Source organism: Boleophthalmus pectinirostris, unplaced genomic scaffold (assembly GCF_026225935.1).
Source record: "Boleophthalmus pectinirostris isolate CB_2022bp ecotype Guang Dong unplaced genomic scaffold, ASM2622593v1 HiC_scaffold_13, whole genome shotgun sequence".
NCBI lineage: Eukaryota > Metazoa > Chordata > Actinopteri > Gobiiformes > Gobiidae > Boleophthalmus > Boleophthalmus pectinirostris.
Window position 1 is genome coordinate 33,484,343 of NW_026571036.1, and position 16,758 is coordinate 33,501,100.

The 16,758-nt window shown below is 38.6% G+C and overlaps 1 protein-coding gene across 1 annotated transcript in view; it reads left to right on the top strand.

Moving 5' to 3' along the window:
* Positions 1 to 16,758, top strand: part of LOC110162778 (neurexin-3b) — a 487,474-nt gene that overhangs the window by 37,763 nt on the left and 432,953 nt on the right. Inside the window, exon 3 of the mRNA XM_055149454.1 lies at positions 2,508 to 2,891. Coding sequence (XP_055005429.1) covers positions 2,508 to 2,891 — 384 coding nt within the window. The remainder of the gene's footprint in view (positions 1 to 2,507; positions 2,892 to 16,758) is intronic.

Genomic DNA, 16,758 nt, shown 5'->3' on the forward strand with positions numbered 1-16,758 from the left:
TAATGCATTTCACCAGCGTCCTCACCTTTTACACAAACAATATGAGCTCAAACTGTAGCGCTTTCTGTGACGCTGCAGAGAGAAATGTCACAGTCTAATTCTGTTACACACCCACATTATTAAGAGCAATGTTGTCTTTCCATAAACAAGACGTCAACATGGATTACAAAACGGGCTACGGTTTAATTTTGGATTCTGTCACTTCGCACGGGAATGTTAGAAAATGAAATTTTTGCCACCAGATACAAACCAAAGTGCAGATCTGAAAGACTTAGCAATAAAGTATGTGACAATAAAAGAATCTTCCCCCTCCAGGCAAAGACGCAGGTGAACAGTTAAAGGTGGAGAGTCTGAGTCTGGGTAATGTATGGCCAAAAATATGTTAGTTTGGCTGCACATAACCATTGTCATAGTCGTTTGTATTGTGGCAAGGCAAGTTTATTTGGGTAGCACAGTTCGTACACAAAGAAAATCAAAGTGCTTTACAGAAAAAGAAATACGGAAGCCGAGAGGGGTCACAACAAACGCAAATGCCGCAACAAATACAAATGCGACAACACAACAAAAAGCCACAACACACCAAAAAAAAAAGCCACAACGGAAATGACCGCGGGACTCTATTTTAATGTAAACGCCGCAACAAATACAAACGCCACAACACAAACACCAATGCCGCAACACATTAAAAAGCCACAACACATTAAAAAGCCACAACACATCAAAAAGCCACAACAGAAGTGACAGTGGGACTCTATTTTCTGACGGACCGATCAAGCGGCAAGTGAAGAAGAAGAACTACGTGAAACGAATAATGATAAAACAATAAATTACTTTTACTTACGTTTCCAACTTCTCCGTTCCTTTACTTTTCACGTTGTAGTTCTTCTTCACTTGCTGCTTGATTGGTCCGTTGGAAAATAGAGTCCCGCGGTCACTTCTGTTGTGGCTTTTTGGTGTGTTGTGGCTTTTTGTTGTGTTGTCGCATTTGTATTTGTTGCGGTGTTTGCGTTTGTTGTGACCCCACTTGGCTTCCGTAGTTTATTGTTGACCATAATGTATTCTAAACTTTTGATTCATGAAAGTGTCCACCTTTGGCAGATATCACAGCTGAACACACTCGTGGCTTGTTCTTTCTACAATAGAAATCAAATATTCTTCACAAAGTTCTTTCCAAGTATGTTGTAGAAGTACGTGGCACTTGTAGGCCGCTTGGCTTTTACTCTTCTGTCCACTTCATCTCAAACCAGCTGGATGGGTTGAAGTCTGGAGAATGTGCTGGCCACTCCATGTTTTCAAGCTCACCATCTTGTTCTTTTTTCCTGAGGTAGTTTTGGCAGAGCTTGGACTTGTGTTTTGTTATCTTTTATCTTTTTTTTAACCTCTGGCTGTTCAAGTACTTAATTTTGTACCATTTCAAGCTCTTCATTGGACTTCCAGGAGTTGAATTGCAATTAATAACTAGAAAAAATAGGGTGTTTTAAAACTTTTGACAGGTAGTGTATGTATGAATGTATGGATATGTCATTTCTCTGCTTGGAATGTTCCACAGTATGACATGAAACAGCTCTACCTTAGATTTATTCAATTTACAGTTGATTTTATAGCTCTAACATACCTAGAAAGAAACAGGCATTCTGACCGTGAGAGGGGTCGCCTCTTCACTGATCTGACCTGTAACTTGGTCTGGTTTGGTCTCCATGACAACAGAAAGATTTAATACACTGTGAAACATTCCAGACAAAGCAATAAAATTTCCTTGGAGAAAAGTATTCTGTCAACAATATAACAGTATAGTATAGTATAGTAGAGAAGTATAATCTTTTTGCCCAATTTCAAATCTTTATCTTGCATAGAGCCTATTGCTTTGAGCAGCTTTGAGTACATTACGAGGTTAAGGCAATAATATCCTTTTTTTTTTTTTTTTTTGTTTTTTTTTTGGCTGCTGTTCTTGTTCTTTATATTGAAACACCGAAATGTTCTAGTGGGACGAATAAAACCACATCTATTTTATTTATATTTATTTTAGCACATAAAATAACATTATCTTTCTCTATTACACTCCAAGTGGTTATTAAGAAAATACACAACATTTAAACCAAATAAGAACCACAATAAATAATAATTAAAAAACAATAAAAAGCACTCAAAAAAATATAAAACAATAAAAGCTGACAATTAAATGGTACAAAATACACAGAGGAGCGCACAACTCACTCTGTGCCAAAAGCCAGAGGATAAAAGTTGGTCTTAAAGTTTGTTACACTCAAATTATGTTTACAATATTGTGCATTATTGGTAAAAAACTATTGTAGCCACAGCTGTAGTATGGTATGGAGTATGGTATGAATGTCATTTTAAGCAAGAATTAAACTAATACTTGTAGAAGCAATGACTATGACTTTGAGTGTAACCATCAAGATCACAGCCTGCTCCTACGGGTGATCTGTTTTATGATAATCTCTTGTATAATACCCCTGACATTTAAACATGTCCTCTGCTTCTCCCAGGCATTATTTCTGTAAACAGCCGACGCACGCCCTTCACCGCCTCGGGGGAGAACGAGATCCTGGACCTGGAGGGAGATCTCTATCTGGGCGGTTTACCCGATAACCGCGTGGGCCTGGTACTCCCGACCGAACTGTGGACCGCCATGCTCAACTACGGCTACGTGGGCTGCATCCGAGATCTGTTCATCGACGGACGCAGCAAGGACATCCGCCAGATCGCCCAATCGCAGAACGTGACGGGAATCAAACCTACCTGCACCAAAGTGAGCGGAAAACTGTGCGATAGTAACCCATGCAAGAACAACGGACAGTGTAAAGAAGGCTGGAATCGCTACGTGTGTGACTGCACCGGGACCGGCTACTGGGACAGCACTTGTGAGAAAGGTAAGACTTCTGATTATGGACTTGGTTAATCGATAGTGTTGATCTGCTGGTGGTGCTGTTCATATTTGGTTTGCTGTCGTCGTGTCTTTATTGGCTGAATGTTCATGCATGGGATTTGTGGAGAAAGATGACCACATGCAGCTTTGTTGTTTTTGTGTATTTCCCATCAGCACAGTGTGTTCCTGAGGCAGTTATGCTTCAAAGAATGTCTGTTTGTGATTTGAAATTTAGGGCCTGTTTACACAAGAACGCTTGTGGGTATGACAAAATATTTTTTCGGAAGTGGCTTTCGTTTAGACGGTGACTTACGGGCTTAAAAAAAAATCTCCACCACACTCCATAGGAAAAAAGTTGAATATTCTCCGCCACAGCCTTTCCGTCTACACTGGCCAAGACGCAAAACTCTGGTCAGATCTGCTCACGTCACGTACACGTTTATGTCACATACATACAGTACACAGAAACAAACATGTCAGATCATTTCCATGTGCCAGACCTTCAAGCTGCTCTGGCAGGTTTAATAAACTTACAGGAGGCTCCCAACAAATGTACAGAATATGCAGAGATTCTATTAGTGAACAGAGCAGGATCTGCAGTCACCTCTGCCAAATTCTGGATGCACCAGTTCATCGCAGGTGAGCCCGACGGATATGGACGAGACCTGCTAGAACCAGTCGATGGTTGACTTTGTGGAAGGAGTAGATGATGAAAATGTGTGGCTTGAAAACTTCCGTATGTCCAAAGATGCCCTTGTTGCTACACGCATACCCATTCGAATACCACACACTTTTGCTGCACCATATGCAAGCAGATTTCCTCCCAAAAACATGTGTCTACACAATATAGACATGCGTCTACACGTCATCATATAAACGTAGCCTTACTTTGGAAATCATTGCATTTGCTGTGGTCAGCCTGTATATAGGGTAAATACAATCCTTTAATTAAGCTGGTTAGTTTCACTGTAAACCTGTTACAAGTGGCTTAATGGGCTCGGTCAAGTCTGATCTGCGTTCCCACGGAGAAACACAGAGCGTGTAGACATCCTGCTGGAGCTGCAGGTGTGGACATCCTTGCCATGATGCACAGATGTGGTTTCGCGAGGCTATGCACTCAAATGCTGATGCATGCAGTGTGTTTTGGGCCTCAGTCTGCACCACAAGTGACGTGACAAGCAGGTGTTTCATCAGGAGGTTCAGGTTGCATCTCCATGACAACAAGCATGTGGCTGATCATCCAATACAAAAGTTACATATTTAGTTATTAAGGATGTAACAATAACTGAAATATCATGATATTGTTTTGTCAAAATTCTCACATTAATATCGTGGACTGTCACAATATATCGAATTACAAGTTCTTACAAGCTTAAATGCATTGTTTTACAGTAATAGCTTATAAACATAGGTAACTACATATCCCAACATTCATTTCAGTGCAGACAACATAAAGAAACATGTTTTTTATGCATATGGTGATAATAACGTACCGAGACATTTGGATATCATTACATACCTATTAATTACTTTTATGGACAGTTTATTTAAAATGAAACAAACCAAAAAATGGATCTAATGACTCTGGATCAAATTCATGAGTTAATGTTATTTCTAAAGTGTCTATCTCGTGTGTGTGACTACAGAGACTGGCTACTGGGACAGCACTTGTGAGAAAGGCAAGACTTGTACGCCTCTCATGTGTATTATTGGCGTTGGCACAGGGACTATTGATTGTGTGCTAAAGGAGCTTTTAAAAGGCTAAGGTGCCGCATTGCTGTGAAAGAGATCCAAGAGTTATGGACTTGGGTAAGCAATAGTGTTGATGTGATGGTGGTGTTGTTGTGTGGGGAATTATATTAATTTGCACTAAAAGTGAAGTGACAAGGGCATTTAAGCAGGTGTTTAGTCAGGAGGCAATGCCAGGTTCAGATTGCGTTGCTTTTAGTAGACCAAACAAAGTGAGAAATCAAAGTGAGTATACAAATTGTAGATACTTGCATTCCTATTTGATCTGGTCAGAAAAGCTCATGTAGAAAATATTTGGATATTAACACATTTAAATAAGGATATAACTATTCTATGATACATGAAGATAGTTGATAGACAGTTAGCAGATCACATTACAATTCAGATCTGTGGAGACTCGCCACTATTCACAGATTGTATTTTTGAGCAATGAATAAACGCTAAATATATATGTTTAATGTCATACCATGAAATATTCCAGGCAAAGCATTAACATTTCCATGGTGACAAGTACGTAGCAGACAAACCACGATAAAACCTTTGCAGTGCAGCTTTCACTGTCACGCTAATAGAGCCAATTTTTCTTATTTTGAAACCTGTCGATTCATAAAAGGTTTGTTAAGACTTCACATTGCTATCAAGTACCTTCCGAAAATCAGTTTCTTTTGGAAAAAAACGTTGGAAAGTGATACCACCGTTCATACCGTGGAAAGTTTTTGTTAAAAGCATCAGATAAGGACATTCTGAGCTGTAGAGGTTTTTTTTTTCTTTTTTTTAAATTGTACTTTTATGTTTGTGAGCATAGTTTGGTCAGAATAATGAGCGTCTGGAGGAGAGCTTGTTTGTAGCGGTGGCAGTTAGCGTGACGGGAGAAGGCAGAGACATCATAATGTGTTATTGATTCTCAAAAAGACCCAAGATTTGAAGCAGGACTCACCGTGTACCACTGCTTTGAGAAATAATATTGTATGCATTAAAAGGAATTAGATCATTTTGTGCCTCGCTGAGTAAATTGCAACAAGAAATGATGGGAATGAAAGCAAAAGGGGACATGTCATCATCTACATCTACGTACAAGATGTCTTTAATTCATGACCGTCGATCGTCTTAAATTTTTGGTTTCAAAATATTTTCTCTAATTAAAGGTGTCAACTGTGAATGTAAAATGTTAATTGTCTGCTACCTGCTTGTCCAGATGATCCCCATAGCTGTGCCTGGAATGTTCCACTAATTAACGGCACAGTGGAGCTGTGGCTAGGGCTCTCACCTCACAGCGAGAAGGTCCTGGGTTTGATTCAGGGATCAGCATAGAGTCTTTCTGTGTGGAATTTGCATTTCTTCCCAGGCCTGCGTAGGTTTCCTCTGAATATATTGAGAAATTCTGTATGTTATTCTTACTGAGACCTGAGTCGCATCTCCACAGATCCGCTTGTCTTCATGGACACGGTGCATATGTTTCATCCAATAATGTAGAACAAGTCATGCAAAGTATAACACCTCTGTGGAAACCAGCCAGTGGGAGACCATCCAGTAAAATAACAGCATAGTGTATCTTTAAAGGGACCGTTTGGAATTTTGGACATAGGACCTCATTTCCTAGTGAACCTGAGTGATGGAGACACTTTTTTTTAGATATTCCATCAAGTTCTTGTATTTGCAAAGGTCGCTGGTGCTAGACTAGTGCATGTCAATGGCCATAGTTAACCTGCCACTAAAAAACAGTCTTACCCACTCCACAAAACACCTGAAGCAAATCTAGTATAACGTCAGACTGTCGATGTAAATGTCTGTGTCTATAATTTTAGAAGCAAAATGAACCTTGCATTTGAAGGATTTATGTATGAGCAGCAGGAGCGAGTTCTATTTCCTGATAGAAAGCTTGCCAGTGGCTGCAGGGTCTTAAAAAGGTCTTAAATTCCATGTAACTAAATTAAGGCCTTCAAAAGTCTTAGATTATGTTGTCCAAGTCTTTTTTTTTTTCCACAAAGGTCTTAAATTTCATTAGCCTTTTTTTATACTCAACTGGGCTGCAATGCAATATTAAATAGAGGGAGGGAAAAAAACAACAATGTGAAATTTCATAACGTGAATGAACGTCTAATTTGGAGCATGCACAAACAATACTTTGGTTTCTGGCACTGATGGCAATGAGTAAACAATCAGTACAGTGGAAGACGTTGGATGGATCATGGGGAAGTGTAGGTTTAATCCACAGTGGCTCTTAGATTCTAGAGGTAGTAGTTTGTTGGTCACTATTAGAACTGGATCTGGTGTTTTTTGCCTTCATAATGGGTGCAATGTTGGTCTTAATTTTCATTTAAGTGGTCTTAAAAAGGTCTTAAAAAGTCTTAAATTTGGGGTAGTCAAACCTGGAGATATCCTGTATCACCTAGCAGTTATCTTACCGGGAAAATAAAATTCCGCTGCTGCTGAGAAAATAGTCCCTCAACATGCGACAATTCATGCGACACAAGGTTAGTTTTATTTCAAACATTATTCTAACAACACAGACATTTACTTTGACAGTCTGGTGTAATAATAGATTTGCTTCAGGTGTTTTGTGGAGTGGGTAAGACTGTTTTTAGTGGCAGGATAACTATGGCCATTGACATGCACTAGCCTAGCACCAGCGACCTCTGCAAATGCAAGGACTGGATGGAATATTGAAAAAAAGTGTCTCCACACGTCTCCAACACTCTGGCTCACTAGGAAATGAGGTTCTATGTCCAAAAGTTGACATAAGTTATTTAGCATAAAACAAAAAAAGTAAATAAATACCTGGATCTAAATACAGTTCTTGAGTTAATATAGCTAAAATAAAGTTTCATATTATAAGCTGAGTAACTCTTACAGACTGCAGTTTTTGCTGTGTCAGAGCTGGAGCAGTGTTATGAATGAATGGGAGACGGCAGGGTGAAGCCAGGCGTGTCTCCTCTTGACATCTGTGCACTCTTTAGCAGCACTTAGATCATGTTCTGTGCATTAAAATGGAAGCAGATGCAGATGTTTGAGCGGCGCAACGAGACAGTTCACCTCACTAACCTCCGTCCATCGTGTAACCTCCACACCCATAAGCTTTTCATCAGCTATATGCTCTTATGTGCTCCCTAGACACGAGCTTTAATAAGTAGCATTGGGCTGGTATTGTGTGGCCTTCTGCTACTTGTCTGCTTTGCGTTTTTTCTTCACTTCTGTCTGTATTTTGTATAAACTTTGATTCTTTGATTCTGAATAGCACGATAACCTTCTGATTTTTCTAACTTGTTCTCAGCTTTAGAGAAAATAATTCACTTACATTTTGCACATAATATAAAAAAATAATGGCAGTACAAGTCAGAAAAAACATTGTGGTTAAGTATTTATGATCAGATGTATTTGAAATTCACTGAAAGGTAATAATATTAATATGTTGTTTGAGTTGAGATAAAATCGACAAACTATTTTATTGTATCCATGGTTACAAGGCCATTTATTGTCCTGTGCTATCTGCTACTCCTGTTTTTTGTTTTGTTTTTTTGTTTGTTTTTTTAACCATCAACATCTCCTCTTCTCCTTAATAGTATTATAAGTGTAGTATTGAGTGATTCACAATTGCTGTTGATACTAATACTTTGGATGTACAATTACTACTATTACTACTACTACTTTGACTACGACTAAAACTACAACCACAACTGCTACTGCTATTACAGACAATCCTGAACACCCACTCACTACCAGACAATTGCTACTACTACTACTATGACAACGACGACGACTACTACACCCACTACTACGATTACAACTAGGAAAATTACACTTAATATGTGCTTCTACTACTACTGCTACTACTACTTCGACTACAACTATGCAACTACAACTACTACTAATACTACTACTACTACTACTACTACAAACAGTCCAGAACACCTACTCACTACAAGACAATAGCTGTTGATACTATAATATTTTGGATGTATTACTACTACTACTACTACTACTACTACTACTACTACTACTATCTACTAGACTACTACTACTACTACTCTACTACTAAGACAAGACCTGTTGATACTATAATATTATAATATTTTGGATGTGTGCTGTTTTGGATGTGCTATTACTACTACTAGTACTATTACGATTACAACTACTACAACTACTGCTACAACTACTACTACGACTACTACCATCACTACTACTGCTCACTACAAGACCTCATCTGCCCCCTCAAAAAGTAGTTTGCAGCCAATAAAAATGCAGTAAATAAATCAAATTCCTAAAAACAAAACAAAATGTTCCACGTCTTAGCTATGAGCACCATTTGACTAAAACATGGCAAGTGTATTCATTGTCTTAATTTAGCTTCATAGGTCCCTGGAGTGGGATTTTACCGTAGAAATGAGCAGCACAAGCGCTTTGGCAGTCTGTTACTTATTCACACGTTGTAACTAAATATAATGATATGCGTTTCTACCCTTAGTGCTGTTGGAGCAGGTAGTGGTCACCCAAGGGACCGCACCTCAGCTGTGCAACAAATTGTATTAACTACTTTCAAGGCAGAGTTGTTCAGTGAGCCGTGTTGCATATTTAAGAGGGTGGGTTGGCTCTGTACATCCTAAGTATTATGTTATATCGTGAAGAATATTGAACCACAATGGAATAGATACAATTTGTGATTATCTCGCATCTGGTATATGTTTGTTTACTTTTTTATCAAGGTCTTGGCTTTAGTTAAAGGGCCCATGTTACATCATTTTCTAATCTGGTTTAATGATGTTTCCTCATCAGAAGAGTTGTGTTTTATTTCATTCACACATATTTAACACAAAATATGCATATTTAGACCGGGTTTAACCTTGTAATGTCATGTGGTAATACAGGAAGTGCTCCACTGTGCTTTTAAACTCCATCTTAACTTGACTCATTTGGATAATTTCATCACAGGAATTATGAATCTCTACTGAATTTAACATAAAAAAGCAGTTAATTTGAAATCTACTATATGAACTTACAAGATGGAACAGACCATTTTGAACTTTGAAGATGTAGACAGACTAATAAACACTTGTAAATGAAGCAAAACACAACTCCAGGTATGTTTTTGATGAGGTAACAACATTCTAACACGGCTTAAAGCTCACAAGAGTCAATTTTCAGTGATATAACACTTTTATAGTGTGAAGAAATGTGGATGTTTACAAGGCTATAGAGGCTAAAACAAAATAAAATAAAGCAGAAAACTGTTTTTGGATGGAAGCCTAGCCTGCTGCTTTCGCCAAAACATATTTTTTATCTATTTATTTTTTAGCACTGGGCGAACAGTTAATATCAGTGAAAGAGCATAGTGTTTTTCCCCAAACATGGTAATTGAAATCTCATAGTGGTACATCTGTCTGCATAGGAAATTAATTACAATTTAATCAAGTATTCAAAATGCAAATCTGCTGCCAGTACTTATTTTCTGGATAAGCAGAAGTCTGGTAAATCCTTGTTTGTGGCAACAGTCGATACAAAGAAGCATTTCTGAACTAGTGGGGTCTATGTCTTTGCCAAGAGGAGCGAGCAATAACGAATAACGCCATCCGAGCACACTCACTCAGCTCAGATTGAAAAATGTATCTATCAACATGTTTATTGGAGCAACGGTGGCTCAGGTGGGAGAGTGGTTTTATAAGACGAAGGTTTGAGGTTTAATACCAGCTTCGATAAGTTTTGATTGTCATATTTAACATACACTGACGAAAAGGTGGAGGCTGAAGCTTGAGCTTATTATGCCTACCCTTTATTCCTTGGTCACAGCGTCATCTTGACACCAGTTCATATTCATAAATACAGCAAGAGAAAACAAACAAATCAGTAACAGTACAACAAAGTACTGTAGCACAAACTAAGTATCATAATTCCTGTATCAGAGTTAAACATTTAAACTTCTTTATAAAATGTGCAGTGTGTTTCCCAAATTTTTTTGGGGGGACCCATATTTTAAAATTCACAAACCTTCGTGACCCAAGTCAATAGACATTACTCATAAATCACAAAATAAAGCTGGATTTGACCATTATTGAACATTAATGAGGATATTTTATTGTTGGCTGAGTGATCGTGTCTCTGAACAATTAGTATTACTCAAGTTTTAAACAATGAAGCAGCAATAAAAGGATCCATAAGTTGCCTATTTGGACATTAAATGTAGCCCATTTCTTATTCTTTTCAACATTCAACTGAACCAACAATACTGGAACAAAATAGTCAGTAATTATTATATAAAACATGTTTTAATATTTCAATATTTCTAATGCAAAAGGTGGCCTGTCTGCGATTTTGTAGCGTGTTCCAGTCCGGGGTGCAGGAGGAGAACACAACACACATATCAGGCGCAGCATTCAGTCTGTTGTCTTCATTTTTGCAAGCACAGAAAATCCCAGTTCACACATATATGTAGTAGTGAAAGGAATAAACATAGAAATACTGTCAGAACTGTATATTACAGACCTACATGTAGATCCTGACAAAGCGACCCCCAAAAAAATCTCTTACGACCCACCTGACCTGATCCACTCTATACAGTAGTTCCAGAGGTAAATCCTTCAAATCCTTCAAATGATTTAAAGACTGGGGTGCTAATCGTTTTATGAATTTATATGACTTATATTATTCATTCCAATTTTGAAAAACGTAGCTTCAATTGTACTGTAAAATATATTGTCTATGAATGTGATAGTGTCAGTGGTAATCCTACAAGGTTTATCTGAAACTGGGATGAGCATATTGCAGTACATCATGTTAATGAAGTCCACTGTTTTCTCATGGGCAGATGCATTCATTAGATTAATATTAAAATCCCCACATACTATTTGTTCTTTTCTTGTGGACCCATTTGTGTTGAGCCAATCATGCATTTTTCATTAAATATATGTATGGGGGATCCTGGGGTTCTGTATACACGTGATTTGCACATTTTTAGATTTCTTAATATTTGATTTCAATAGTAACACATTCTAATACAATATAAGTGCATATTGTTGTTGTGTCATTGTGCAAGACTCTTCCCCCATATTGCTCAAGTGTGTGTGAGTTATATGGGATGAGATGGTCAGAGAGGCTACTGTTGCAAATTGGAAACTAAATTATGAGTCCACCTCAGGGCAGCCAGCAGTAGTTTCTGTAATGATATTTTCGCATTTGGAATAGTGCAATATTATTCTTGTTTTATTTTAATGCTGTCGTTGTGTCCTCGGGCAAGACACTTAGCCCACCTCGCCCCCATGTAAAGTGCTTTGAGTGTCGTGAAGGTGGAAAAGTGCTGTATAAAGATTTGACCATTTACCAGTATTCTTAAAAAAAAATATCTTCCAGACCAAGTTAAAGATGCACTGTGTAACTTTTGGCAGAGGGTCCATCATCAGCTTCTCTCCATGGAGATGTTGCACCGTATGTCATTACATGTATTTATTTAGCAGGTGATGCCACAGGGCCAAGTTACATGTCAAATCTATGAAGAGGCAAACCTACACACAGCAAGAATGCAAGTTTGGAAGTCAACAAAAATGCAATTTGGATACGTTTAATTCCATACCGGGATATTCTAGATGAAGCAACAACATCTCCATGGAAACAACCAGATGATGGACCCTCCAGACTTGCCAGGAAAGTTACACATTGCACCTTTAAGACATAAACTCAACAAACGAACCTCAACAACTCAGTCAAATTTAGCAGAATCAACATCATTACTTATTTACTCCAGACCCTTAAGATAAAATCATTGAATCGCTGCCTCCTTCTCTCCGCTGTGTGAGACAATAGGTGTTTTAGCGTAATACTGCCGTGGCGCCTTTATTCTGGCCTGCTCTGTGGTTTAAGCCTTCCCCCGGAGCTCTTTGGGACAATGTCACACAACCACTGAGAAGTATTCACACATGGCCTCGGTATTGATCCACCTTCTCTCCAGTGCACCACGGAGACCGGCCGACTACACGTTTCAAATCTACTCTTACCGGGAGTGAAACAAAGGTGGAACATTTACATTACAATAATTGGCCTTTGCCGACGGAGTTGACTATGTCTCTGAATGCAAAAAAGGTCTTTTGTTTGAGTTTTCCGATTTACTTGATCTGGAGGTTTTGAAGGATGTGCTTGTAGTGCAGAGGAGAGGGAATATAAATGTGTGGTGATGCATGGATAAGGGGATGTTTTACGAGTATGGGAGCATTATGCCATAGGGACACAGACTACATGCCCTTGGAGGAGTCGTGTTCTTTGTGATTCATGGCGCTTTTGAAAACATACATCATGGAGAATTTTTTATTCTAAGACGGGAATGTACAATTGATCGTAATAACTGATACTTGTGGCATATGGGGCTTCTTGGGTGGCTAGGGACCCCATAAAGAAATTAGACGGATTTAAACGTTGATAGAACTAGAAACAAGGATAAGAAGGACGATAATGTCTCAGATTCACTTTTAAAAGACTCAAAGTGCTTTATAGTGCATTATTCATTCAGCACTCTGTGGTGGTACGATACTGATAACCAGTGGTGTAGTGGGGAGTTTTAAGTGGGGGTACGTGATTCGTGACATCATCGATGTGATGAATCTCAGCCCCCAGGACTAAACCAGGACTGAACCAGGACTAAACGAGAACTGAACGAGGACTGAACCAGAACTAAACCAGGATTACCCAGGACTAAACCAGGTCTAAACCAGGACTAAACCAGGACTAATCTTGGACTTGAGAGAGAGAAAGAGGGAAAACCCCAAGCAGGGTGTCCGCAAAGCGTGATCGGGCTCTGCGAGGACGTCTGTGCTGGTCCTTTAGTCCACGGTCACCTGACAGTCTACGTGGGCGCACCTCCGGGCCCGTGCCGACACTCAGTCCTGGTTCAGTTCTGGTTTAGTCCTCCTGATTTAGTCCTGGAATCAGTCCTGGTCTCAGGTCACTATAGGACAGTACTGAAGATATCATAAGCCTATAGGCGTGTGCAAAAATATTAAAATATTGATATATCGTACTGTTTAATGTGATGATAAAGTATCGATATTGTGGGTTGCTGTATCTATATATATTGTCAAGGGTATATTTTGGTATAGTTTACTAAATTCTTTGGTTACAGCTCTATAGTTTTGTTGCTTGTTGAGTGGAAGGAAGCTTTGAACATTTGATATTTTCACAGTTTTGATGATTATAATGTTTGTGTTTCATATGAACTTTGCACAAAAAGTGGACTTTTAATATCACTTATCACTTCTAGTATCATTTACCCATTATTTTTATTAAACCGTATTGAATCGAATTGAAATATATCATATCGAATCGTAAGCTCACTGTATCGGGATACGTATGATATCATAGCCTATGTATTGAGGTATGAATCGTATTGGCATCTTCTTAATGATACCCAGCTCTATAAGCCTATGCAGGTTGATTTCTGTTCTTGAATTTTGCATTGCAGCCCTGGAATTTCCCCACTGTAGGACAAATAACGACTTAACTGACTTGGCTTATAAATGCAAGGCAAAGATTTTGAGCACATGTTTTTTGCAACTATATCTGAACAACTTTTTGAGATTTGCTCTTAAACAAGGTTTCTATAATTACTTTCTGAGCTATAGTGGGATGTCATGGTCAAATATTCTTAATGAAAAATGCAGTATCTATATGATTAACAATAAACTGTAAAAGCACTCACTCTACAAAACCAATTAGAAAGCTGGCAGTGTCAAAAAGCACATGCAGAAATGCTCTGTTGCCTGTATTAGCGTCTGAATACAAAATCTACTCCTGATTTCTGCTTGTTGGGTTCCCCACTTCCATTGCTCTAATCCCTGCGAAAACCCAACTAGTCTCAGCACATTTTGCCATGCTGCTATTTTTAACCCCGGGATAATGGAACCATCCAAAGCGGGGCCCTCCTGATAATTTGTATTGAACACGCCATGTTTCTTTGTAATTCCTCTCTTCCACCGGGACCTAAAATAAACGCAATAGCAATTTTCTTGTTTGTTTACCAGGCGAAAAATGCAACCTGACAGATTTTGGTGGATGTGTGAGAGGATCAGAGCTTGTACGGTACGACAACTCCGTGACAGCTCTCCTCTGTGCGTTAGCAGCCAGCGTTAGCGCATTCTGCATCCTGTCTGCTGCGTCACTCGGAGCTATTTTTCACTCTCACATTTTTAGCGTGTTGTTTTTGACCCGGAGCAGTAGACCTGACAGCACCTGATCTGAGGTTGACTCCAGTATCACAGGGCAGATGGAGAGCCAGCGTGGTGCCAGACTGATTCAGGGAAGTTACATGGGAACAACTGAGGAGTTCTTCCGAGCACAAATTTACACTTGTGTATTGTTTTGTGTATTGTTAGAATTTTGTTTAAAGGGCCTGTATTATGCTATTTTTGATCTGTTCTTATCATAAACATACCTGGAGTTGTGTTTTGTTTCATGTTCAACACACAAACCCTGCATATTTAGGCTGTGTAGTTTTCTCAGACAGAAAACACTGTTCCATCTTGTGATGTCACGTGGTAATACACAAAGTGCTCCATTATGTTTTTAAACTCCATACACCTTCACTGGAATTATTTGGATAATTTCAGCTCTGGAATTGCCAATCTCTACCGAATTAAAGGTAAAATGTAGTTTACTTGAAGGTGGAACAGAGCATTTTGAGTTTTGGAGATGTACGCAGACTAATAATAAAGGATTACTCAAACATGTGTGAGTGAACAAAACACAACTCAAGGTATACTTTTTTTAGGATGTAACAACATTTTAGCATGACTTAAAGTTCAAAAGAGTCCATTTTGCGTAATGTAGGACCTTTAAGATAATTTTCAGTGGAAAAGGCTCACTAACTATTAAAGGGACAGTTCGGAATTTTGGACATTGGGCCAGCATGTTGGAGACATGTGGAGACACTTTTTTAAAATATTCCATCCAGTCCTTGTCTTTGAAGGATTTATGTCTGAGCAGCAGCAGTGAGTTGTACTTCCTGATAGAAAGCCTGGCAGCGGCGGACTGATATATGAAAAAATAGTCCCTCAATGCGACGATTCATGTGATGCAAGGTTAGTTTTATTTCAAACATTATTCTCTAAACACAGACATTTATATCGACAGTCTGGCATATTAACACACACACGTCTCCAACACTCTGGCTCACTAGGAAATGAGGTCCTATGTCCAAAATTCTGAACTGTCCCTTTAATGACAAGACAGTGGTTCTGCAGTTCCAACTCCACTCTTATCATATTGTATACTGCTGTTGTGTCCTTGGGCTAGACACCTCACCCACCTTGGTTGTGTATGAATGTGATATGTGAAGGTTATGTATTCATAGCATGAATGTACTAAGTATATTGTCAGCATTTTGTGTGGTTATACATTTTCTAGTACTGATTCAGAATGTGTCCATACTCTTCAATGAGCAGCTGACCCACAGGGCATACATTCTGCTCATAATAGTTCACACTTTAGGAAGTGTGAAATGGCTATGTGTCATCTACCTTTATGGGCAATAATCTAACATAATGAGAATCACCACTGGTACCATACACTTATTTATTCTGCCTATATGCCGGTCTGTATATCACAGTTTTTTTAGCCTTTTATTTTTACTTCACATGCACAGTCTTTACATCATTTTATATCCTAACTCTTTTCAAGTTAGATTGGTTAGATTTAAGTATATTTGTTAACAGTTGTGGTTCTTGGGATTTTTTGATTGCATTTACTCTCTGTTGTTCTTGAAATTTGCGTTGCAGCACTGGAATTTCTTCATATATAAGACATGTAGAACTAAGAAAGACTGTCTTCACTTGTCTTATAAACTCAAGGCACAGATTCTGAGTGTGTATTTTGGCCATACGTAACAACTGTGTGAGATTTGATATTATACAATCGGCATATTTCTATAACAGCTTTCTGAACTATAGACAGATATCATGATCAAATATTCTTAAGAACACAATTTGACTTTTGTGAGCTTTAAGGAATGTTATAATGTTGTTACCTCATCAAAAACATACCTGGAACTGTGTTTTGTTTCATTCACAAATGCTTGAGCAATCCTCTATTATTGGTCTAGTGATATTTCTAAAGCTCAAAATGCTCTGTTCCACCTTGTGATGTCGTGAAGT